Source organism: Mytilus galloprovincialis, chromosome 13 (assembly GCF_965363235.1).
Source record: "Mytilus galloprovincialis chromosome 13, xbMytGall1.hap1.1, whole genome shotgun sequence".
NCBI classification, from domain to species: domain Eukaryota; kingdom Metazoa; phylum Mollusca; class Bivalvia; order Mytilida; family Mytilidae; genus Mytilus; species Mytilus galloprovincialis.
Window position 1 is genome coordinate 67,935,321 of NC_134850.1, and position 26,682 is coordinate 67,962,002.

At 32.4% G+C, this 26,682-nt stretch overlaps 1 protein-coding gene across 3 annotated transcripts; it reads right to left on the reverse strand.

Annotated features, from left to right (window-relative positions):
* Window positions 1–1,602: 1,602 nt before the first annotated feature.
* LOC143057905 (procollagen-lysine,2-oxoglutarate 5-dioxygenase 1-like) lies at window positions 1,603–26,126 on the reverse strand. 3 transcript variants are annotated; one of them, XM_076231365.1, is made up of 17 exons: window positions 26,058–26,126; window positions 25,574–25,686; window positions 24,837–24,900; window positions 23,264–23,361; window positions 22,773–22,787; window positions 21,600–21,701; window positions 20,194–20,325; window positions 19,577–19,698; window positions 19,193–19,294; window positions 15,561–15,686; window positions 14,785–14,929; window positions 13,593–13,706; window positions 11,371–11,439; window positions 8,583–8,687; window positions 8,011–8,151; window positions 7,264–7,392; window positions 1,603–2,186 (listed from the first exon to the last, which is right to left on the reverse strand). In XM_076231365.1, exons 2-17 carry the CDS (start codon window positions 25,652–25,654, stop codon window positions 2,031–2,033), a joined length of 1,701 nt encoding a protein of 566 aa, XP_076087480.1. In that variant the 5' UTR covers window positions 25,655–25,686; window positions 26,058–26,126; the 3' UTR covers window positions 1,603–2,030. The 3 variants fall into 3 exon arrangements, with proteins under 3 accessions (XP_076087480.1, XP_076087482.1, XP_076087481.1); XM_076231367.1 differs by lacking the exon at window positions 22,773–22,787 and having other exon boundaries at window positions 23,281–23,361; XM_076231366.1 differs by lacking the exon at window positions 22,773–22,787.
* Window positions 26,127–26,682: the final 556 nt, after the last annotated feature.

Below are 26,682 nucleotides of genomic sequence, written 5' to 3' on the forward strand. Positions count from 1 at the left end.
TATGCTGTGTCAACTATTTAATTTTAGATTTAAAAAGTTTGAAGAAGAAATCTTTAATTGATTTGTAAAATCTTGGCATTTGTTTTGTGTAAAAAAAAACCATGTAATGTCAAAAATTTGATCACAATCCAAATTCAGAGCTGTATCATGCTTGAATGTTTTGTCCATACTTGCCCCAACTGTTCAGGGTTCGACCTCTGCGGTCGTATAAAGCTGCGCCCTGCGGAGCACCTGGTTTTACTAGTCCTAAATATAAAGCTTTATTACAACTGTCCCATAAACTTAAACATTAACCAAGAAAATTAAACATTGAACCATGAAAATGATGTCAAGGTCAGATGAACCATGCCAGAAGCATGTACAGCTAACAATTCTTCCATACAACAAATATAGTTGACCCATTGCTAATAGTTTAAAGAAAAACAGACCAAAACACAAAAACTTAACACTGTGCAATGAACCGTGAAAATGAGGTCACGGTCAAATAAAACCTGCATGACTGACATAAAGATCATAAAATATTTCCATACACCAAATATAGTTGACCTATGGCATATAGTATTAGATAAAAAGACCAAAACTCAAAAACTTTAACTTTGATCACTGAACCATGAAAATGAGGTCAAGGTCACATGACATCTGCCCGCTAGACATGTACACCTTACAATCATTCCATACAACAAATATAGTAGACCTATTGCAATAGTATGAGAAAAACAGACCAAAACACAAAAATTTAACTATAACCACTGAACCATGAAAATGAGGTCAAGGTCAGAAGACACCTGCCAGTTGGACATGTACACCTTACAGTCCTTTCATACACCGAATATACTAACCCTATTGCTTAAAGTATCTGAGATATGGACTTGACCACCACAAAACTTACCTTGTTCACTGATCCATGAAATGAGGTCGAGGTCAAGTGAAAACTGTCTGACAGACATGAGGACCTTGCAAGGTCCGCACATATCAAATATAGTTATCCTATTACTTATAATAGGAGAGAATTCAACATTACAAAAAATCATAACTTTTTTTTCAAGTGGTCACTGAACCATGAAAATGAGGTCAAGGACATTGGACATGTAACTGACGGAAACTTCGTAACATGAGGCATCTATATACAAGTACGAAGCATCCAGATCTTCCACCTTCTAAAATATAAAGCTTTTAAGAAGTTAGCTAACGCCGCCGCTGGATCACTATCCCTATGTCGAGCTTTCTGCAACAAAAGTTGCAGGCTCGACAAAAACCAAGAAAAAACTAGACAAACTTATGCCCATTAATCCACTCTGAAGTAACTGTATTATAAAAGAGTCAATGTAGGACTTTCTTTGAGGTATTTATATTGGGTCTGGGAGACCCAATTGATGCACCTGCAGATGAAAAGTGTAAATACTCGAAAAAATTACAAAGTTCAACTATATCTCCAAAAAGAGCAAATATTAATAAAAATCAAAACCCTGAGCACATGCACACCTTCAATATATGTACGAACATACAGCAAATTGAAAACTTTCTAGGGTTCAAACTATAGGGAGAAGTTATGTTGAATAACTATATACCAGTACCTATAATGGGATGGACGAACACATTAACTCTTGCTCAGATACACTTTATTTACCTTATTTACAATGTGATTAAAGCAAATGACAATAAAATACTTAAAAGTCCTGGGTAAAAATTCTGTTCTATTCAATGTTGGGCTGTGTTCAAGTCATATTTATATTGGTGTTATTGCAGTGTGTCAAGGGAGACAATCTGCCTTCAGAAATTTTTATTGTGAAATATTTCTATTTGAATAAACAATATATAACTATACCAGAAACATTTTGACATTTTTATTATGCAAAATGTTGTTTAGATGTCTAGTTGCAATGAAATTACATGTATTTCCATTTTATATGAGCAATACACTAAAAACTCTCTTTCAACCCTTGTAAGTTTTTTACTGATCAATATTCCTATGAAAATTTCAAATAAAACATCAGTCATATATTTTCCAGTTAACAGTATATTCTAGATAATTATGGATCTATAAATGACACTAGTATGTATCGTGTTCCTGATGTAGTATAAAGTCCTTCGTGGTAATGTGTCAATTTCCCAGGGTGCATTATCATCCAGCCTTTTCTTGTGTTGACAACACTACAATTGTATCGTATAAATCTACTTCCACCTCCCTGTAAAAGAGAAATGAGCACAAACATATTATTAATCATTCTATAATTAATTAATTATTATTATAACAATATTATTCATTCAAGTTTTTATGGCCAATTAAGTACAGAGGCTTTTAATTTGGTGTGCAGCTGCATCTTTGAATCACTGACTAAATGCCATGCAAAACGGAACAAGGCCAACATCATAGTTCAGTGGATTTGATCAACTTATAAGAAAATAATTCATTGTAATAATCAAAGCGCGAAAGCGCTGTAAAGGCAGTTAATTACAGGTTGTGTGTATTTCTAGTCCAGTTATATCATTATCTTCCATAGTACAGAAGTGGTTTGTAGTATTTAAGATTAAGAGTTCTCTTGTACCTAGTTCACCTATAGTTGTAAATGCTCTTTTGATCCGACGTTGGAAAGTTCGGGGCGGAAAGAACTAACTAGCCGAAAAGTTCCGGAGGAACTTAATAACTAGTTACTTTGTTCTTCCTCTGGTTTAAAAGTTCCTCCGGAACAAAGTGACTAGTTGAAAAGTTCCAACGGAACATACCAACTAGTAAGAAAGTTCCTTTTTGCCAAATTAGTCAAAACCGGAACTAACAAACTAGCCCAAAAGTTCCAACAGAACTTATCAACCAGTCACAAAGTTCCATTTGGAGAATTGATGCAAAGTAAAAGCGTAACATATTATATTTGAACCTTTCAAAGGGGAACCAAGATACTGATTACAAAAGTCAAAAGGAACTTATCAACTAGTCACAAAGTTCCTCTTTTGGCAAATTAGTCAAAACCGAAACTAACAAACTAGCCCAAAAGTTCCTCCTCATGTGGGTACTTTTAAAAATATCAATTTCAGATTAATGTATAACAATGAATTACAACTTATTCCGTTATGAAGGCAACATTCTGACCGAATTAACTAGTTGTTCTGTTCCGCCAGAACTATTCAACTAGATACATTGTTCCGGGACTTTGTAACTAGCTACTTTTTTCCAAAACTTTTCGACTGCACTCGGAATAATACAACTAGTTGGAAAGTTCCATCGGAACAAAATAACTAGTTGAAAAGTTCCACCGGAACAAAGTAACTGACGGAACATAGTGGCTGTTACATAGTCACCCATAGTCTACTGTTTTAGTATATTTTCTGTACCTTGCCATGAAATGCATTTTTAAGACATAAAAGAACTTTTCCTTATTAACATAAGTAGACTATTTTTAATTATTGATTATATACGCATATTCAATGACTCCCATCCTATTAAAAGTAGTTCACAAAGATTGACTAGTCACCATACTGTGTGTATTGCAAGAACATCAAGTAACATAATGGTAAATGTACATAGTAACATGTCAACTCTTTTGATGACCATATTTTTTCTAACTCCAAGCAAAATTATTTTTCAGTATAAACATGAGAAAGTAATTTACTGGTATGAATGAAAGAGGAGTTTTTAATTAAGAAAACAATGACATCTGGTGGTCATTTATAATAGCTGTCAGTCATTAGCATTTTAACCACTTCCCATATTTGCATTCAGACAATCATGACAATAGAAGAAAATGATGCAACGCAAATCTAATACAAATTTATTTATATAACAAGAATGTGTCCAAAGTACACGGATGCCCCACTCGCACTATCCTTTTCCATGTTCCATGGAACGTGAAATTGGGTAATTATCTAATTTGGCATTAAAATTAGAAAGATCATATCATAAGCAACAAGTGTACTAAGTTTCAAGTTGATTGGACTTCAGCTTCATCAAAAACTACCTTGACCAAAAACTTTAACCTGAAACTCCCACTTTCATTTTCTATTTTCAGTGGACCGTGAAATTGGGGTCAAAAGTCTAATTTGGCTTAAAAATAAGAAAGATCATCTCATAAGCAACAAGTGTACTAAGTTTCAAGTTGATTGGACTTCAGCTTCATCAAAAACTACCTTGACCAAAAACTTTAACCTGGACGGAGGAACGGAACCACAGACGGACGGACGGACGAACAGAGTCACAGACCAGAAAACATAATGCCCCTCTACTATCGTAGGTGGGGCATAAAAATAAAATTTAGTATACCACTCTTAACAGGTACAAATCCAAGAGCTGATAGCTCTGATGTGGAAGAAGGTGAATAAAAGGTTACTTGAATTACCATAAAAGAAGCCCCACTAACACAGGCTGCTTTGTTCCATTATCGTTATGATGTATTTTTTTTCTTCAAACAAGAATGTGTCATAAGTACATGGATTTCCCATCCGTACAATCATTTTTTATGTTCAGTGGACTGTGAAAATTAGGTAAAATCTTTAATTTGGCAGTAAAATTAGAAAGATCATATCATAAGGAACACATGTGTACTAAGTTTCAAGTTGATTGGATTTCAACTTCATAAAAAACTACCTAGACCATAAACTTTAACCTGAAGCAGGACGGACAGACAGCTAGACCAGAAAACATAATGCCCATTAATGGGACATAAAAATAGTAAGACTTGTTACATAGATACCCGCCAACTTTTGAAAGTTCCCATGTTTTTTTTTAGTGCGCAACAACAATTTTTAACATTACAATTTTTAGCTAAGTATTTTGCACGATCTGGATTGTCTAGAAAAAGTGTCATATTTGTATAATGAACTTACATGCCTTTTTCTTAAGTCTGTTTGCATGATTCTAGTAATTAAATCGTTAGAAAAGATAAACATGTAGCTAGCAGACCAGGGTTTATTTATTTGTGTAAGAATATTAGATGCTGGTTCAAATTTCCAATTTTGAATTATGCACAAAGATGGACCTTTAACAGGTTGGGAACAACACTCCAAATGAGGGGTAACCCTCATTGGAAGAACATTACAACCAACTGTAAAAAATGAGCACCTTTATATTCATATTATTTGATGAAACGTTTCCCCAAGAACTATGCATCTATTAAGTATTAAATGGTCAAAAATTTAAACATGTCAAAAGAATTTTGTGATGTTTCTAAACTTATATATAATCTTCTTTATTAATTTGACCCCTTATTTACAAAAGTTGTTCCAAATATAATAAATTTTCCCACTTTTGAGTTAAAAATCTTTAAAATTTTCTTTCTTTTTTGTCAACATTAAAATGACCCCTTGTTTTAGGCACAGTCCCTCATTTAAGGGACACGACTCATAATGGGGGGAGGGGGGCACAACCTGTTTGTTGGTCTTTGTGAAAAAAATTTAGTACATTGTCCTTTAAATGATTTAATAGCATACAAAAATATAATATGTTACAACAAGTATTTTGTCAATAAATTAGTGAAAAAAAATACTTTTTATTATCTTTATGGTAGTACAGTCATGACAGTAGACTCCGGCCAATCGGATTCCCAAAATGTCAGCTAAAAATATCCAATTACCAGATATATTCAATTAGACGATGAATGTATATTCAATGAATATTCTACAATAATAAGTAGATCTATTGCTTAATATGTGAAAGGGCTGGAGGATTGATGGAGTGATTTTCATCAGTTACATCACCACGATGTTTGCGTAAAAAATTATCAGCTGATTATGTAATGATTAAATTTGTTTGCACTTGCAGTTTTTAAATCCTATATTTATTAAAATAAATCAAATGTCCTGAAATATTTATGTGAATTATTATCTTCCATCCATAGTTTGTCTTTACTTGTTTAGAATAAAACAAATTAATATCCATAGTTTGTAATCAGGTTGACTGCTTATAATGCAAAATACACATTAATAACAAGTTTTTTAAAACAAACAATACACACTGATCGTTTCTTTATTTCCTAATGTAAATGAAAGAAACAAAAACCATATACCATAAAAAGGAGAGGAGAAAATTGAACATTTCCGGATCTATTTCTGGCCAAATGACCCCCTACATAGATTTGTTGGACGTTGCGTATGAAAAGATGTACCTCATGACTTGAAAGTCAGGCCTTAAAGCACTGCCTTTAAAAAAATTATGTTGTTATAGATTGACCATTGATATGTTAACAACTTTTGGGGGTAAAGATTGTGGCTGGCTTGATAGTGATCAATTTTGCAAACTCTATCTGAGCACAACAATCCATACAACTTATTCAAGAAAATCATTTGCTCAGATATTTCAGTTATGAACTGGTGTATGTGCATGTATAATCATACATAATCAAGAAAAGTACAAAATTTGTGCAATGTTCATGAATCTAGTATAAACTCTAAAACTATCCATGACTAATATTTAAATTTACAGTTGTCTACCTTGGTCCAAAATCATTGAATTACCTACACTTATCTCAAATAAAATAGTACTTTGTTCCAATGCTTATTATCATACCATTGTTTAAATTGTTTAGTTCATCATTTACCCTTAGGTGCACAATCTTAAAAACATTTTTATTGAAGTATGTTGTATAGAATCTGTAATTCTGGAACTGTATTGCCTTATCCATGATTGCTGTGATTATTACATGTATCAGCCCCCCTTTGAATCCAACATAAAGGGATGTAATTTGAAAGCTCTTTTTTGATTGATATATTATAATTGTATTTAATGTCCCAAACCTAAGTAAGATATATTACAAGTAGTTGGTGTGGTCTGTAACATACAGTGCATATTTTTTGGGGGTAATTTTTTGTATGTATTATTGGTGAATAGATGAGTCTAGGAATGAGTAAAGGTCTCCATAAAAAAATAAGTAACACTGACCTAGCTATATCTTATGATTCACTGATTTCAACCATTACAGGGCTAAAAATTTCAAAATCTCCAGATTTGGATCTAAGATATCAAAATATCTTACAATTACATGTATTGGATAGTATAATATACTTTAGACAAGACTGCACACGCTGAAATGTCTCAGTTTAGAAATTCTCAAATTTTAATTTTAGAAATAGATGATGACTGCCTGAAACATTTAACAACTGCAGTAAATCTAAACGCATCACTATTTTGGCAAAATAGGATTGGGATACGTCATATATATATTCTTAATTATGACTGCACTATTAAAATATCTAATAAATTGATTCAGGCTTTCAAGAAGAATGTGTGTAAAAGTTATATTTTGAAGAATGATAAATGTTTTATTTGTTCATCCTTACAGCATAGTCTATTCCTTGTCTGTTAAGTCCTATGTTTATTGTGTACGTTGATTCATCATGATGAGGTTCTAGGTGGTCTTGTTCTCCTGGACGATATCTCACCACAAAGTTCATTACAGCATTGGCTTCCTGAAACAAACACATCATATTTATATTCATTACTATGACTACAACAAATAATAATTAATTGATTCATCATGGTGAGGATTTAGGGGGTCTTGTACCCCAGGGTGATATCTGACAATTCTCCACCAGAAGCCAAATGACATACAAATTAACAATTATAGGTCACCATAACAATAGTGTACATACTTGGATGTCTCTGCTATTTTTTATGATCATGGTTGAATTTTATGTTGAAGTCTCTATAACATCAAAGTTTTACAACAGGTATAAAATAAACATTATTATTATCAATGATTCATGAAAATGATAAATAGATGCAAAGACGAACCATGCCAGACGGATATGCCCAACCAACATTTGTTGCTGTTGTTTACTTATCCAATACACCTAACAATTCCTAATATTTATATGCACATGCCATGCATTCAAAATCAATCTGTCTATAAATATTCATAAAAAATAATCTAATCCTTTGACTGTTTGAATACTAAAGTAGTTTGTGTCCAGCCCCTTTAGCTATTAAAAAAGTCTATATCTAATCCATATCCAAAAAAGAGAGTCCATTTATTGCATCTTGAACCTGATTTCTGGCCCTAAAATGTCTCCATCAATAAACTATACCTCTGACATTCCTGGATACACTTTATCCTTTAAAGGTCGTACATAAGTTTGGAGAAAATCTAAAAAATGTTCATCAAAATCAATCTGTCTCATATGTATATCTACTGTTGGTACATTTTCATAGCCTCCTACTCGAATATCCTGAAACAAAAAATAATACTTATAAGCACTTAATCTTAAGATATTTGATTTAGATCGGGTTAAAATAACAAATAGACTCCATGGAACTCAATCTTAATCTTTGTTAAGTACTCCCTAATAGTATTTCAAAATTTGAAATTATTGAGGGCAGGTTTCTTGAAACCATCATCCACATCTTGATTTGGCACAGATTCACTTGTTTTCTTGTCCAGAAAGACAATTTCTACTTTATCTGGGAGCCAAACTCTATTGAAATGAGATGCTCTAAAAAGATTTTTGCTTTTTAAATTTGAAATTTTCTCTCAGAAAATCAGTCTCATGTGTCAGAAGAAAAATCTTTCTTTTAGGAAAATAAACACTATTCGTCCAATTATCATGCACAACATTATCAGTGTTCAATCAGAACGAAAAATCTATGAATAATATATTACCTCATGTCCTCCGTCACTCCATTTCCCATAATCCTCCATTGTTTCTATCATGTGATCACAGAAGGTATCCGATACTATAGGAAACCAGTATACATCTGGGCATGGCTGTAAAAAAGAAAGTAAAATAGCTTTTCATTTTCAATATGACAGCAAGCACATTCTAAAAAAATAAAGCTAGGGTGTTTGATGCAGTACAATGAGCATGTTATTTTTATAAGATAAAAACCCCTGCCTTAAATGTGGATCTCATTGGGATCTAAGCGTGACGCGGGATTGCAGATTTTTTGTAAGCGTGACACGTGAAAGTAAAAATTTTGTGCTGAGAAAACGGGAAAAGAAGTCTAGTGAGACATGGGAAATAACAAAAAAATGAGAATTACAGGAATCTGACAAAACAGTAAGCGGGATCGGGGATCAGAACACCTAAATGAGACCCCCTGAAATGAACTATAGAATAGACAAACAATTAATGGTCACATGTGAAATAAATCAAAAATATTTCATATAGTTGACATTTATTTAAAGCCTGCACAGGCTCCTCTAATGGTATCAATCTAGGAACTGATGCTACTATATTTGCCAATATTAGCCAATCAAAAAATTGATTTAAAACAAGAGGCTCTCAAGAGCCTGAATCGCTCACATGGTAAACAATGCCTTCGGCCATGTTTTTTGACGAAATAGAAAATAAAACACAAACTTTATTTTATACACCCTACTGATCATTCAAATGAAGTTTGGTTGAATTTGGTTGAGTAGTTTTAGAGGAGAAGATTTTTTAAAGTTAGCAAATATGATGAACAAATTGTGAAAAATTGTCATTAAAGGACAATAACCCCTTAAGGGGTCAATTGACAATTTTGGTCATATTAACTTATTTGTAGATCTTACTTTGCTGATCATTTTTGCTGTTTACAGTTTATCTTTATCTATAATAATATTCAAGATAATGACCAAAAACTGCAAAATTTCCTTAAAATTACCAATTAAGTGGCAGCCACCCAACAATGGGTTGTTTGATTCATCTGAAAATTCCAGGGCTGATAGATCTTGACCTAATGAACATTTTTACCCCCATGTCAGATTTGCTTTAAATGCTTTAGTTTTTGAGATATAAGCCAAAAACTGCATTTGACCCCTATGTTCTATTTTAAGTAACGGCGGCCATGTTTTTTGACGGATCAAAAATCGAAGCACGAACTTTGTGCAGGATAATCTAAGGAACAATCATGCTAAGTTTCATCCAAATCCATTCCGTAGTGTCAGAGGAGAAGATGTTTGAAAAATTGTTAACGACGACAGACGACGACGACGGACGCCAAGTGATGAGAAAAGCTCACATTTCCTTTTAGGAAAGGTGAGCTAAAAACTGCAAAATTTCCTTAAAATTACCAATTCAGGGGCAGCAACCTAGCAACGTGTCGTCCGATCCATCTGAGTATTTCAGGGCAGATAGATTTTGACCTGATAAACAATTCAACCACAGTCAGATTTGATCTTAATGCTTTGGTTTTTGACATTTTACCCCTATGTTCTACTTTTAGCCATGGCAGCCATCTTGTTTGGATGGCCGGGTCACCGGACACATTTTTTAAACTAGATACCCAAAAGATGATTGTGGCCAAGTTTGGATTAATTTGGCCCAGTAGTTTCAGGGGAGAAGATTTTTGTAAAAGATTACTAAGATTTACGAAAAATGGTTAAAAATTGACTATAAAGGGCAATAACTCCTAAAGGGGTCAACTGACCATTTCAGTCATGTTGACTTATTTGTAAATCTAACTTTGCTGAACATTATTGCTGTTTACAGTTTATCTCTATCTATAATAATATTCAAGATAATAACCAAAACAGCAAAATTTCCTTAAAATTACCAATTCAGGGGTAGCAACCCAACAATGGGTTGTCCAATTCATCTGAAAATTTCAGTGCAGATAGATCTTGACCTGATAAACAATTTAACCCATGTCAGATTTGCTCTAAATGCTTTGGTTTTTGAGTTATAAGCCAAAAACTGCATTTTACCCCTATGTTCTATTTTTAGCCATGGCGGCCATTTTGGTCGGTTGGCTAGGTCACCGGACACAATTTTCAAACTAGATACCCCAATGATGGTTGTGACCAAGTTAAGTTCAATTTGGCCCTGTAGTTTCAGAGGAGAAGATTTTTGTAAAAGATAACTAAGATTTATGAAAAATGGTTAAAAATTGACTATAAAGGGCAATAACTCCTAAAGGGGTCAACTGACCATTTCAGCCATGTTGACTTATTTTTAGGTCTTACTTTGCTGAACATTTTTGCTGTTTACAGTTTATCTCTACCTATAATAATATTCATGATAATAACCAAAAACAGCAAAATTTCCTTAAAATTTCCAATTCAGGGGCAGCAACCCAACAACGGGTTGTCCGATTCATCTGAAAATTTCAGGGCAGATAGATCTTCACCTGATAATCAATTTTACCCCGTCAGATTTGCTCTAAATGCTTCAGTTTTTGAGTTATAAGCCAAAAACTGCATTTGACCCCTATGTTCTATTTTTAGCAATGGCGACCATGTTTGTTGATAGATCAAAACTTCGGATACAATTTATAAACTAGATACCCTAAGGAACATTCAGTTAAAGTTTGGAAGTATTTGGCCTAGTAGTTTCAGAGGAGAAGATTCTTGAAATAGTTTACGACGACAGACGACGGACGACGACGGACGCCAAGTGATGGCATAAGCTCACTTGGCCCTTCGGGCCATGTGAGCTAAAAAGCTGTATGGCAGAATATATACCACCTACCTGGGTTATAACTGCTCCATCTTTTAAGGCAACAGAGTAATTTTCATGGATATATTTCTTTTCCCAATCCTACAAAAATAAAATAAGAGTATGAAGAAGCCAAAAAACAACATAAAAATATATTTGAAGGCCCTCTTGAAGGTTTTGTAGGACTATATGAGCCATCAAGAAGAAGAAGAAGTTCTTGCACTTAAAACCCCCATAGGCATTTTTAAAAGTTGGCAGGTATGATGGGGTAATCTTATAAACATTTGTGCAACCTAATAGCCAAACATGTTTTGAAAATAAATTTAACAGATTGTAATATAAGTATCTCAATTTGGTGTTTGTACAACTGAATCCCTACAACTGACTATATTATAAGAACCTCTATTGTGTTTTTATATGGTAGAAATGGTTAAATATGAATTCAAGAAGAGTCAATTCAGTTTCAAGGGAGATTATTGGTAATACATTTGTACAACAAGAGTGCACACACTGAAATGTCTCGCCTTCTTTACTAATCATTGATATTATGTTGATAGTCCTAAGCATAAAGCTTGATTACAACTGTCACATAAACTTAACATTAACCAAGATAGCTAAACAAAGACCAATGAACCATGAAAATGAGGTCAAGGTTAGATGAACCATGCCAGGCAGACATGTACAGCTAACAAAGCTTCCATACAACAAATATAGTTGACCTATTACTTATAGTTTAAGAAAAATAGACCAAAACACAAAAACTTAACACTGTGCAATGAACCGTGCAATTGAGGTCATGGTCAAATAAAACCTGCGGGACTGATATATAGATCATAATATATTTACATACACCCAATATAGTTGATCTTTGGCATATAATATTAGATAAAAAGACCAAAACTTAAAAACTTAACTTTGACCACCGAACCATGAAAATGAGGTCAAGGTCAGATGACATCTGCCCACTAGACATGTACACCTTACAACCATTCCATACAACAAATATAGTAGACCTATTGCATAAAGTATGAGAAAAACAGACCAAAACACAAAAACTTAACTATAACCACTGAACCATGAAAATGAGGTCAAGGTCAGATGACACCTGCCAGTTGGACATGTACACCTTCCAGTCCTTCCATACACCAAATATACTAGCCCTATTACCTATAGTATCTGAGATATGGACTTGACCACCAAAACTTAACCTTGTTCACTGATCCATGAAATGAGGTCGAGGTCAAGTGAAAACTGTCTGACGGGCATGAGGACCTTGCAAGGTACGCACATACCAAATATAGTTATCCTATTACTTATAATAGGAGAGAATTCAACATTACAAAAAATCATTTTTTTTCAAGTGGTCTCTGAACCATGAAAATGAGGTCAAGGACATTGGACATGTGACTGACAGAAACTTTGTAACATGAGGCATCTATATACAAAGTATGAAACATCCAGGTCTTTCACCTTCTAAAATATAAACCTTTTAAGAAGTTAGCTAACACAGCCGCCACCGCCGCCGCCGGATCACTATCCCTATGTCGAGCTTTCTGCAACAAAAGTTGCAGGCTCGACAAAAATGAAAGTTTAATGTATTAATTCTTGTTACCCGGTACTAGTTTTGTTTAAAATAAGATAAGATAAATTTAATTTCCGATAGTGGACCCATTATAGGCATAATCAGTACATTGATTTTTTATCACACAATTGCAATAGACAATTACACAAGAAAATAAAAAATAGAAATACAACTGACAAAAAAACATGAAATATAAATTGAGTTAATAATACATGTAGTCACATAATCCAGTATGTTTAGTGTTTATGAAACAGTCATAATAATGGAACACTAGATATATGTATTCACTGGACACCATGCTTGGTTTATAATCACATGTTCAATGAATTGTGAAATCTGCATCAACAGCAAGATGTGATATGAGTGCTAATGAGACAACTCTCTATCCAAGTAATAATTTATAAAGGTAAACCATTATAGGTCAAGGTACGTCCTTCAACACAGAGCCTTGGCTCACATCAAACAACAACTAATAAAGGGCCCCAAAATTACTACCTCAATTTGGCAGATTTATACTTAACAGTTCATAATGAATGTGTGTACTAAGTTTCACCTTGATCTGACCTTCACTAAAATCTTCAGATTCCATACAGACAAACAACAAAGGAAACATATGCAAGAACACATAATCCCCCCTTACTATGGAAAGCCTGGATAACAATTATAATCTTACCAACGGGTTCTTGAACATTTGGAACATGTCACTATGTAAGTGTGTTGTATTATAGTCGTCAGTGTTCACCAAATGTCCACGGTACTTCATGTTGTTTACATACATAAATAGGCCCTGTTAAAAGATAATCGAATAAAGGCATAAATTTAGTTAATTAAAAACGAAACAATTTTTCCAGAAAATTTCTTGTTCTTTTTCTAGTTTGAGCTAGGTAGATTCTGAACATTTTGTTTGGTTTCTGTTTGAAGATCTTAAAATGACATATTTATATGTTTTGATATTTTGAAGGTCGGTAATTTAATAAGAAGGGTTAATGTTGCTTTGAACTTATCTTTACATCATTCTGTTATTGGTTATCTCCAAGGTACCATGTAAAATATATCTATTTCCAAGAACCAATAGACATCTTTCGAGTTCATTGCAAATCCGTCAAAAACTTTAGATTTAGTGAACATCAATTGTGCTTTTAGGGGGGTCGTCACTTCTTTTTCTTTGTTGAGCGATTGGTGGAAAAAATGATAATTCTATATAACACGAATAATTTGGCAAATTCTTATAATTGATATTCAGCACTGCTATCATAAGGGAATTGTGATTAGGTACCTACAGAATAAATATTATTTCTAGTTTATCCTGCACAATGATGATCACTAAGACGCTTGGTGAACATTAATAGTGCAGGGATACAGGCGATCCCCTCTATCTGGTAAATGACGTCATAAAGGCGTGCATAATTGACGAGTTTTTTTCTGGTGACGGACAAACTCAAAAATGGTCGATTTCTTTATTGTAACTATACTGTAATATATGTATGTTGGAAATAAAAAAAACTTTTGAAGATAACAATGTATGTTTCATTATTATACGTTATTATGATTGGCTTACATCAATGTCGCGTCATTCCAAAATCAATCTTCATTTTAAAAGGAAGTGTACATTTTCAAGATGACATGAGCTTTCACAATATCTAAAAGTGCACAGATAAATAAAAGAAAAACTTGATAGAAAAATGTACCGTAATAAGTATTGAATGCTTCTTTTAGTAGGTTTACAGGGATGTAAAAGTGTGTGCACACATTTTGAGAATAATGCGCTTCCTTGCTTGATACAAAATGTACCTCGGTCAACGCTTTAACATACAAATAAATTTACAAAAAAAATCATTCAATTCTTAAGTGTGTTCCTATACTACCTTCTCCCTAATATTCTTTGTAAAGCTGATATCTCTTTCCTCTTCATCTGATATATCTTCTCGTGTAAAAGCTCTCAGTAGTTTAGGCATTATGGAACCATGAATCAGGTAAACATATCTAATGTACGGCACATTCCACAAGCCTCTGTAACAATAGTTAAATACCACGTATACTAGAAAGCTTAAACTAATATATACTCAAAGAAATAGTTAAACTGCATTATATGCATATTTCAACAATTAATTAACTGCACCGCATAGTTTAACAGGTAAGTTGTCTCTTCAGTGGCGCTCATAGGACAGCAATCAATGATTTTTTTAATATCTTAAAATTTTGCTAAGTTAATATTATTTGTCTAAATAACAAATCTAAGAAAGAGTCAGTGGCTTGGTGATTGAGTGGTCTACTGTATCACTAAGCCTGTCAACACAGTCAGTTCAAATCTATCATGTGGCAGGTGCACTGGACTCCAATTTTAATTGACTAGAATTGTAAGTTTTCCTACCAAAGGTCTGTGGTTAACTTCCTCCACAAATAAAAACTTACCAACACAAATAACACAACAACAATCAATCAATCAATCAATCAATCTTTCAATCAATCAATCAATCAATCAATCAATCAATCTTTTTAACAAAATATTTTGTTCTAAAGATTGACACAAAAAGGTGTATTGCTTTTTTCCTATGTAACATGTGTTAGATTCTGCATTAACATAAGACAGACATATCTATAGGATAGTAACAATAGGTTTCCTTTCTCACTAGATACATACTTTTTCTCCAGGTCTACCATCTCTGTGTAATCCTCTGTTTGTCCATAATATCCATGATCATTCAGACCAGTCCAGAAATTGGACCAGTAATTCTTATGTTGTGAAAGCATTGGTGCAAGAATAGTTCTGAAAAAAGAAACGTGTTATAATCAAATGTGTTCATATAGCAATTAATCTTAAAGGGGCACTTGCTACGAGATATATAAAAATCTAAAGTAAGATTTGTTTTTGATTAATAAATAATGAAAATGAAATAGTGAAATAATAATTCGCTTTTAGCAGCCAACATGGTTCAATTTTATTAAATTGAGCTAAATAACACTGATAATGAATTATTTACTTGAAAGTGAATAATTTGACCTCATTAAATTCCTATTCATGTGAACTTCAATTAAACCCCTTAACTACAGATGGACAACACATGCATTGTATGTGTACTGGTTATTACATTATTCTATTGTCTGAAACCCAAGAAGGGCTACAAAATGCTCTTAATGAGTTAACTAAATTTTGTTCCCTATGGAAACTTGATGTAAACAAACAAAAATCAAAAATTATAATATTCAATTCTAATGGAAAATCTCATTGTAATTATGTTAAAGTAGAAAACGAACATCTTGAGACTGTTAAATCTTATTGTTACCTTGGATTAACTATAAATTGTTCAGGAAGTTTAAGTCATTAAAAAAAAAAAAGTCTGATGGAAAAGGGAAGAAAAGCTTGTTTTAAAATTAAAACCAGATGCTCCGCAGGGCGCAGCTTTATACGACCGCAGAGGTTGAACCCTGAACGGTTGGGACAAGTATGGACACAACATTCAAGCTGGATACAGCTCTAAATTTGGATTGTGATTAAATAGTTGACACAGCATAGGTTTCTGACACAGAATGAATGTGGTCTAATGAACTTAAAAATTTTTTTTTGCCTTTGAGCAATTCACTATGCTGTTGAATATTAATCCTCTCAAAAAAACGTTTGAAGAAATTTTCTTTTTATTTATGAAATCTGAAATGAGAAAAATTTACCCCCCCCCCCATTTTTTTTTCACATCCCCCTTTCCCTTTTTCCAAAACTGATCTCAATTCAAATTTCTAATGGAGTTTGCAACAATAACTACTCATTTAAATACATCATAAAATATTAAAATTTAACAAAAGGTGCTTGTTATCACTGAATGGTAAAGATTGTTTTAATTTATCAGTTGGTAGTAAAAGTGAATATACATTCTATATTGTATAAAACAATGATTTAAGTTGACTCAACTACTATTCTGGACAAAGAAAGATAACTCCAATCAATTGAAAATTTCTTGCTATTGCACAATATTGTGCAATTAGATATTTCTGGCTATTGCGCAATACTGTGCAATTGAAAATATTTGCTATTGCACAATACTGTGCAATTGAAGATTTCTTGCTATTGTGCAATACTGAGCAATTGAAAATTTCTTGCTATTGCACAATACTGTGCAATTGAAGATTTCTTGCTATTGCTGAATACTGTGCAATTGAAAATTTCTTGCTATTGCACAATACTTAATATAATAATTTTGGATCCTGATTTGAACCAACTTGAAAACTGGGCCCATAAACAAAAATCTAAGTACATGTTTAGATTCAGCATATCAAAAAAGCCCAAGAATTCAATTTTTGTTAAAATCAAATTTAGTTTAATTTTGGACCCTTTGGACTTTAATGTAGACCAATTTGAAAACAGGACCAAAAATTAAGAATCTACATACACAGTTAGATTTAGCATATCATGGAACCCCAATTATTCAATTTTTGATGAAATCAAACAAAGTTTAATTTTGGAACCTGATTTGGACCAACTTGAAAACTGGGCCAATAATCAAAAATCTAAGTACATTTTTAGATTGAACATATTAAAGAACCCCAAGGATTCAATTTTTGTTAAAATCAAACGAAGTTTAATTTTAGACCCTTTTGACCTTAATGTAGACCAATTTGAAAACGGGACCAAAAATTAAGAATCTACATACACAGTTAGATTTAGCATATCAAAGAACCCCAATTATTCAATTTTTGATGAAATCAAACAAAGTTCAATTTTGGACCCTTTGGGCCCCTTATTCCTAAACTGTTGGGACCAAAACTCCCAAAATCAAACCCAACCTTCCTTTTATGGTCATAAACCTTGTGTTTAAATTTCATAGATTTCTATTTACTTATACTTAAGTTATGGTGCGAAAACCAAGAATAATGCTTATTTGGGCCCCTTTTTGGCCCCTTATTCCTAAACTGTTGGGACCTCAACTCCCAAAATCAATCCCAACCTTCCTTTTGTGGTCATAAACCTTGTGTTTAAATTTCACTGATTTCTATTTACTTATACTAAAGTTATTGTGTGAAAACCAAGAATAATGCTTATTTGGGCCATTTTTGGCCCCTAATTCCTAAACTGTTGGAACCAAAACTCCCAAAATCAATCCCAACCTTCCTTTTGTGGTCATAAACCTTGTGTCAAAATTTCATAGATTTCTATTCACTTAAACTAAAGTTATAGTGCGAAAACCAAGAAAATGCTTATTTGGGCCCTTTTTGGCCCCTAATTCCTAAAATGTTGGGACCAAAACTCCCAAAATTAATCCCAACCTTCCTTTTGTGGTCATAACCTTGTGTCAAAATTTCATCGATTTCTATTCACTTTTACTAAAGTTACGACGACGACGCAAAACGACGACACAAGACGACGACGACGCCAACATGATAGCAATATAGTACGAAAAATTAAAATTTTTGCGGTCGTATAAAAACAGTCTCTTTAGATTTATAATTCCTGCAGTATGCTTGGAAAATTATTTGATACTTTAGTTGTTCCAATAACTCTTTATGGAAGTGAAGTTTGGGGTGTAAGCCAAGTGAGTAAAAAGTCTCATTTGGCATTAAAATTAGAAAGATCATACCAAAGGGAACATGTGTACTAAGTTTCAAGTTGATTGGACTTCAACTCAAAAACTACCTTAACCAAAAACTTTAACCTGAAACTCGCACTTTCATTTTCTATGTTCAGTGGACCATGAAATTGGGGTCAACAGTCTAATTTGGCTTTAAAATTAGAAAGATCATATCATTAGGAACATGTGTACTAGGTTTGAAGTTGACTGGAACTCAGCTTCATCAAAAACTACCTTGACCAAAAACTTTAACCTGAAGTTGGACAGATGGACGAATGGAGTCGAACGAACAGACGGATGCACAGACCAGAAAACATAATGCCCCTTTACTATCGTAGGTGGGCATAAAAAACAGTCTGTAATATATCTTTCCACTGGAACAAAAATAACAAAATTTGTTCTTTAAAGACTTATTATGGGTATTGAAGATTTAATCCAAAAGGAACAGATATTATGCCATTGTTAATAACAAAGATTCCTGTAAAATTGTTAAGCAGATCAAATATGTGTTGATAATTATTTAAAAGTGTTTTAGGGCTGTTCCATTCAAATGTATGTGGGACGGTAGGAAGGATAGTTAACTTATTGAATTTGGGTCATGGGTCTTTTTTCACTATACATCAGATATTTTAAAAGTCCCTTCCTACCCTCCCATATACATTTAATGGATAGCCCTTAGTAGCACTAAATAAGATATCTATAAGATATTTATAACCTGTTTTGTTCAATCAAGTCTTTTAGAGTTTCAGGATCTGTAAGATGAACATTCCCATCAACAAAGAACAAATAGGCACATTTAGTCAGTAAACATTGATCTCTACAAAAAAGATAAGAAATATCATATTGTTTATAAATATAAAAAATAAGATGCAGTATGAGACAAGAGACCAAATGACATAGAAATTAATATAAAGACTATTTGTAATGCAAGTTAAAAGGATATCGAACTGTACATGTTGACTTACCATTTATAAATTATATATTTCCATCACATTGCATGGCTATTCCAAATTTATCCCGATAACACTGTTAATTCTACTAAATAAATAATGACATTAGTACTGTATACCTAGAAGATTTCACCATTACTTTTACTTACATGGCTGAATTTCTAGCAGCTGTACCCGTCATTTCATCGTTCGTAGAAATCACTGTTACAGATCTGTATTCATCACTGCAACCGGACAGAAACAGTTCAACATCAACCTCATGATAATCAGCCTGTAAAAGTCATTTGAGACAATTTTCTGGTGATAATAATTTAATGGAATTATTGAATCAATTCAAGCATATGTGATCAATTAAGTCATCTGAGTGTATTTTTTTTCTCACATTTTTATTACAATGTCTGTAAAGTATAAACAACAAAACATATTTTATAAATCAATTGTTGATCAAACATGTTAGCTGTTAATCAACTTTCAGTTTTTTGTGCTTCAGTGTACGACTTTGATAAATAATATACATGTTAAATTGATGGAGCAATGTTGGTTTTTTTAATTGTCCATGCATTTTTATTGAGTCAATAATGATGGAAATTTTAACGACCTTGACTGACTATACAGCCCTTGCACGGTCGGTAATTTTGAGTCAATTAAACCTTGTCCTACGTATTACAGTCATTACTAGTGAGTGATTTGGTGACTTAATTTTTTTACTTCAGAAATGAATAGTCATAAAAATATCAATATAGTAAATAAAGTAACTGGATCTTACATTATTGTATACCAGCAAGTCTATTCTCTCCTTTGGATAATCAAGTTCTTTTATTGTTTTTAACCCTTCCACCAGAAATGGTATAGGCTGGTCGATAAATACAGAGAGCTGAACTATTGGGTAGTCGTCTTTCTGGAAATGTTAAACTTTATACTAGAATAAATAAATCATTTACATTTATGACACCAACCATCCATTCAGCTATATCAGAATTCCAATAATAATGGTTCAGATATTCTGGTAGATTAAGGCTCTACTTATAGTTGCTAGCTTCTACAATTGATTGATTGTTGGTAGCTTAATGTTCAGTGGCATTGGTTCCATGCATGTTCAGGAGATTAACTTCTAGAAGACAATCTGCTTGACTTAATAATAGAAAAATTTGAAGTTTTGTGATACTCTTTGTTGAACACAATTGCAAAAGCCTAACCACACTCAAATTTAACTTAATATGCCAGACTGTCATATTTTAAGATAATTTTAGTCAATTAAGGGAATGTATGCTTTAGATATGACAACTTGGTAATATCATTTGCTAAAAATACCAAGCTATTAACGGTTCATTCATAAACCAATATGATGTTTTACCAATATGAAACTGTGAGAGAAGATAAGCATGGAATAATAAGAAGCACCACTTTTATTCTATTATATTTATTCTGAAACTGTTACTTTAACTGATGCTATTTTCTTACATTTTGCTTTGATATTACTCAATTTATTTCACTTGACTGGGCAGATTTTAACCGGCTCGCTCATAATAAACCAGTCCATCTATAGATAGGTGTTTTAGGATAAACTCATCTATGAAGTGTCCAGTCATTCTTTTGTAAATTCCTTTGATGACACTGATAGGTGATTAGAAATCAGTAATAATTATAACGGCAATCATCCTAATCACACACATCTTCAAGTAGACTGTCCTTATGCATATTAAAACGTAAGCTCCGCCCGATCAGTTGAAAAAAAAATTGGTAATATACATGAATGAAATTTTTTCATTTCAAGGAACTCAAATAAGAATGTTTTAAGTTCTCACTTGTAAAGATCAAGATGGGTCATCCAGGGAGAGATAGGACAATCATCTTAGTCCTAGATAGATTTTACTGGTCAGCCATGACTACAGACCAATGATATTGATGAATGAATAAACCACTGTGAAAGATGTCTCAATAGAAAGAAAGGGCTACACAAAGTTCCATTGATCAATATATCATGATCACAGCCTATAGAGTTGGTGTGCTTGGACTTTTTAACTTTAGAATCATCTAAAGGAGGCAAATTAAAACATTAAAAATAACAATTTTATACACATAACTAAATGTCTCTCTGAATGCGCTCACTAAGTAAGAAGGGATTACAGTATACTAGGAGTAATTCTATCCTAAGAAGTCAGTAATATTTACCTTCAATTCTTTTAAACTGATAGTACTCCTTGAACATGCAGCACATCCAAATGTTTCTGTCCACTCATCTGCTAAATCACTGGCTAAACGATTAAATGCTGCCTGTTAATAAGAAATATATATATATATTACTATTTTAATCGTCATTAGTTCTTGGTTCATGTTTTTCTCTCGCACATAGCATGTAGTTAAATGTCAAATCTTTCAAGAGGGTATGATCAATTAGTACAAACACTATTCTCCCTTGAGGCCCTCACACTCCACTCACAATGCATCACACAATTTCTTCATAACAAAGATAAACATAAGAAAACATAAATCAAAATTGAAACATATTCATTTAAATAATTCCTGGATTTTCAAGTAAAAACTTGAAGCAGTTTGTTTTAAAAGTATTTATGTTTGACATGTGTCTTAGTGCTTCTGGTAGTTTATTCCATAAAGTTGGACCAGAATATGAAAAAGATCTTCTAAATGTGTTTGTTCTTGCCTTTGGTATATTAAGTAATTGGGTAGTATTTTCATATGTAGGAAAATACATTCCATTTTATAAAATATAGTTAAATAATTTTATTCCTGATCCGAGAGATTACTCCACAATTCTTCTTATATGTATTTTGCTACTTTGAGGAAAAACCCATGTGAACATATAGCAATACAAGCAATTTTTCCCATAAAAGAGTAACTCAAGGTTTTGTAAACCTATGAAAAAGGCAACTTCTATTTTTGTCTTTCCTTTAAAAGATTTCTCTATTATGTTTTCACAATCTCAAAGCTAAAAAAACTGATTACCTATGAATTACTCTTTTTTTTTTAAATTTCCATACATTATTTCCAAAATTTTAAATGCAGGATTTTATTTCTGAAACACATATGTTGCAATTATAACTCAATGCAATAAATTCTGAATTTACTGTTAATGATTAACAGTAAATTGAGAATTTATTGCATTGAGTTATAATTGCAAAAGTTGCAACATATGTGTTTCAGAAATAAAACCCTGGATTTAAATTTATATAGCACCATTTGTATACAACAATTACAGAAATCTTAATTATTAGAAAAAAGTTGAATTTGTGTCGATTGTCACAAAATTGCAATATATAATCAATGCACAATTATTTCTGAATTTCTAGTATACATTTATAATGAAAAATTCCAATCAAAACTTACCTGATATGGTAATGTCTGTACAATTCATAAATAAATTATACTTATGATATAATGATGAGACAGGCTTAACAAATTACAGATTAAATATTGCTTGTCTGTTATGAGGATATCATACTATAAAAGTTAACTCTAGAAGAATATTGAACATTTTTACAGAAATTCATTAAAATGCACAGCTGACCAGTCTATTTTTGAGATATGTATAGATGCAGAAACCAGGTTAACCAAAAAATAACTTGCAAACTAATCAGTTCAATTTGAATTCTTAATGCTTTTGATAAATGACTGCTTCAGTTTGACAACTAGAATCAGGATTATAAACCTTTTAAACATTTATCTAATATTTATAAAAGTAACTAAAAAATTATGAATGGTGGCATTGGTGCATGAAACCTTAATGTGAAGTCACCAATATGCTTAAATATAATTTTATTTAAGCAGAATAATCAGGCAGAATTGAGAACAATGCAAGTTTGGCAACATCTACATACTTTTATTGGTCCATTACCATATAAAATTAACGGCTTACTGCCAGTCTTCTTGTTGACAATATAACTGTGGTTCCCCTTGTATTTTACTTCAATGTGCTCTGTCAATGAAAGTAAAAGGGAAAGTAACATCAGTCTATGTATAATAAATTTTCTCTAATTCTTCGTCAATTTATCCCTTGCTGCACGGATTGTATAAAAAAGATTTAATCAAAGTGTGGTTCGTTTGATCTCAGTACTTCATTGGTTAAAATCCAATTTATCATGAGGTCGAATTTTCTTGCTTTCCTCTGAATTTCCTATTGTGACGGCATGAAAAAAGGCGACCATGCCTGATGACGTCACATAGAAAGAACACATCTTTTTGCAGATCATTCGAAAAGAAGGAATAAGTTTGCCTGCATATTGTTAAAAAATCATTAGAGAAACAGATTCCACCACCAAGTCTCGTGTAATACGATATTTATCCACTCTCGACAGTTAAGTTTAAAATATTTAAAACGCTCGGGCAAGCCTCGCGTTTTAAATTCGAAAACTTAACTGTCTCGAGTGGATAAATATCGTACTACACTCGATGCAGTGGTAGAATCTATATATATATCATAAAGATATAAGATATAGATTTTAAAAAATTAGGATATGGTTAATATAATACAACAAACTGAACTGTAGTTGATGTAATTAGGACTATGTTCCTTTGCCTACATACATGTGAACCTCCCGACGAAAGGCCTATGTGTTGCCGAAGATGGCAATTAAATTGGAACATCCTGCAAATTTGCTCTGACATTATAATATTTCTTTTAAAATGAACTATATTTTATAAATATATTTAAGAATTGAATTCTTTTTGTAATTCTTTTCGGGTGTAAAGTGTTGATTAAAGGACATTTGGTATAAAGCTTTTTACTGACCATTTTTTTAAAAATCAGTACTCAGAATAGACCTTGTACATACTTTTTTCCACATTTTGGTTTCATTTCGTTATAGGTGGATAAAAAAAAGATCAAAGTGTGAAAAGTTTATAATTTCGAAAAAAACACAACAGACAAAGGATTCTATATAGCTAGGTAAAGACAAAATGAGGAATCACTGAAGATTTTCTCAGTAATAAACTATACCGAATAAAGAACACGCATCAGTCCCTATCACACCAGTGATATTGTTGGCCTTATTCTACCCTTTTTTATTGGGAAAATATGCGTCATTTGTATCAAATTGGAAAATTTATAATAAACCATGAATTTGACTGGAACTTCAATTTGCAGATCCCCTTCAAGAGGTAAACCCTCATTTGAAATAAAAGCCCTTATTGTCAGTGATGATACATAAATAGACCCTCAAATCTGTACATATAGGCATTTTTAGGCATGAAAAATGTTTAAATGAGTGTTTTCAGTTTGTATTCATGCACAATTACTACTTGACTGCACTGTTTGGGAAAAAAAAAGTTGTCTTTTTGGGAATAATTTTAAGCCATTTTTTTTCAAATTGGGATTCTTTTCCAGGGGAAAAAGCCTTTATTCTCCAGTAATTTAAGGCAAACAATATCACTGCACACTTATTATTAATTTACCTAAATTATCTACAGCACTTTGGAATATCTCTGACTTTGTATCTATTTTTATGTTCCATTGTTCCTGAAGAAGAAAAAAGCAACTGAACACTGCTTTATCATATTTGTCTTTCCTTCATCAGTTAGTACATAAATCAAGTAGCTAGTTTTCTTATTTGAATAGTTTAACATTTGTTATTTCTTGGCCTTTTATAGCTGGCTATGTGATATGGGTTCTTGCTCATTGTTGAAGGCTGATTTCTATGTCATTTGGTCTTTTGTTGATGTTCTTATTTTTATATTTAACTACTTTAAATGCAACAATACATTTTTTTAAAGTTACATGTATTATCAATGCAGCAATAATTAACAAATGTCTGAAATGGCTAAATCTTATCTTCTAGAAAAAATGGTTATCTGAGCTAGCTAGCCTTTAACGCAGTTAATAGGCTAGACTAGACTCAAATGGTCTGAAAAAAACATATCTGTTCAAAGGCAACAAAAAATTCTGCACACACTTAAATGTTTTGTATGCTTTACTTATCCTGATTGAGTGTATATTAAACACCTGATAAAGGTTCCACTACATTCACATGAGTTTAACATATCACTAATCTATGTGATGAACATTGCCAAAGACATGTACATCTTACAATCATTCAACACACCAAATTTAGTTGGAGCCCATAAATAAGGGTTTGTATGCAACTAAAATCACAAGTTTTTTATTTGCATTATGTAATGTCTGTTGTACTTACTCTTAGTTGTTTATCCAGGAATATTTTAGTGAAGTATAACTGGTCATCATCCATATCATTTATTTTCTTGTAGTTTAACATCTCCACAATGGTTTTAGCATATCCAATAAATGCTGAATAAGAAAACATAAGCTCTAGTTATTCAATATATTTGCTATGGCTGGTAAAGAGGTTGTGTGCTTCAATTTTCTGCTGAATAAAAAAATTCTACATTAAACCACCATAAGAAAATTCTGTTCATAGTAGAATCACTTTTATTTCTTATTTTTGTGTGTGTACATATCCACTTTTCTATAACATTTATTAACAAATGTTCAAACAGGGATGATTTAAATTTTAAATTAATTAACTGAAAATCACTGATTTAATCTGAAAAGTGTTTAACAGCTGCAATTAGTTTTTAATTATTTTGAGAAAAAAAAAATGCAAGATGGAAAACCAATCTGGATCAAAATTATACCATTTTATATCTAAATATACCTACCACCACCATTTACGTATCTACTCTCTATCTGTGGCACCTTAGGATACTGCTTCTAGGGATAAATGAAATGTTCATATAAACAAGAGTGCATATGCTGAAATGTCTCGCCTTCTTTACTTATCATTGATATTATGTTGATAGTCCTTAACATAAAGCTTTATTACAACTGTTACATAACTTTACATTGACCAATGGTCAGATGAACAATGCCAGGCAGACATGTACAGCTAACAATTCTTCCATACAACAAATGTAGTTGACATATTGTTTATAGTTTAAGAACCAGATGCTCTGCAGGGTGCAGCTTTATACGACCGCAGAGGTCGAACCCTAAACAGTTGGGGCAAGTATGGACACAACATTTAAGCTTGATACAGCTCTGAATTTGGATTGTGATTACATAGTTGACACAACATAGGTTTCTGACACAGAATGAATGTGGTCTAAGAACTTCAACTTAAAAGATTTAAATTGGACATTTACCTATTATGGTCCAATATCCAAAATCAAAATACATGGTTAGATTCAGCCTGTCATAGAACCCCAAGAATTCAATTTTTGATGAAATCAAATAATGTTCAATTTTAGACCCTTTAGACCTCAATGTGGATATATTTGATAACTG

Bases quoted from the DNA above. Each gene is read 5' to 3' on its own strand.
- LOC143057905 (XM_076231365.1), bottom strand. From the start codon at position 25,654: ATGTTAAACTACAAGAAAATAAATGATATGGATGATGACCAGTTATAC. The intron at 11,440-13,592 runs GTAAGATTATAA...TTATTTTTGTAG, and splicing joins AAATGTTCAAGAACCCGTTG to GATTGGGAAAAGAAATATAT. The intron at 7,393-8,010 runs GTATAGTTTATT...TGTTTGTTTCAG, and splicing joins TGTATCCAGGAATGTCAGAG to GAAGCCAATGCTGTAATGAA.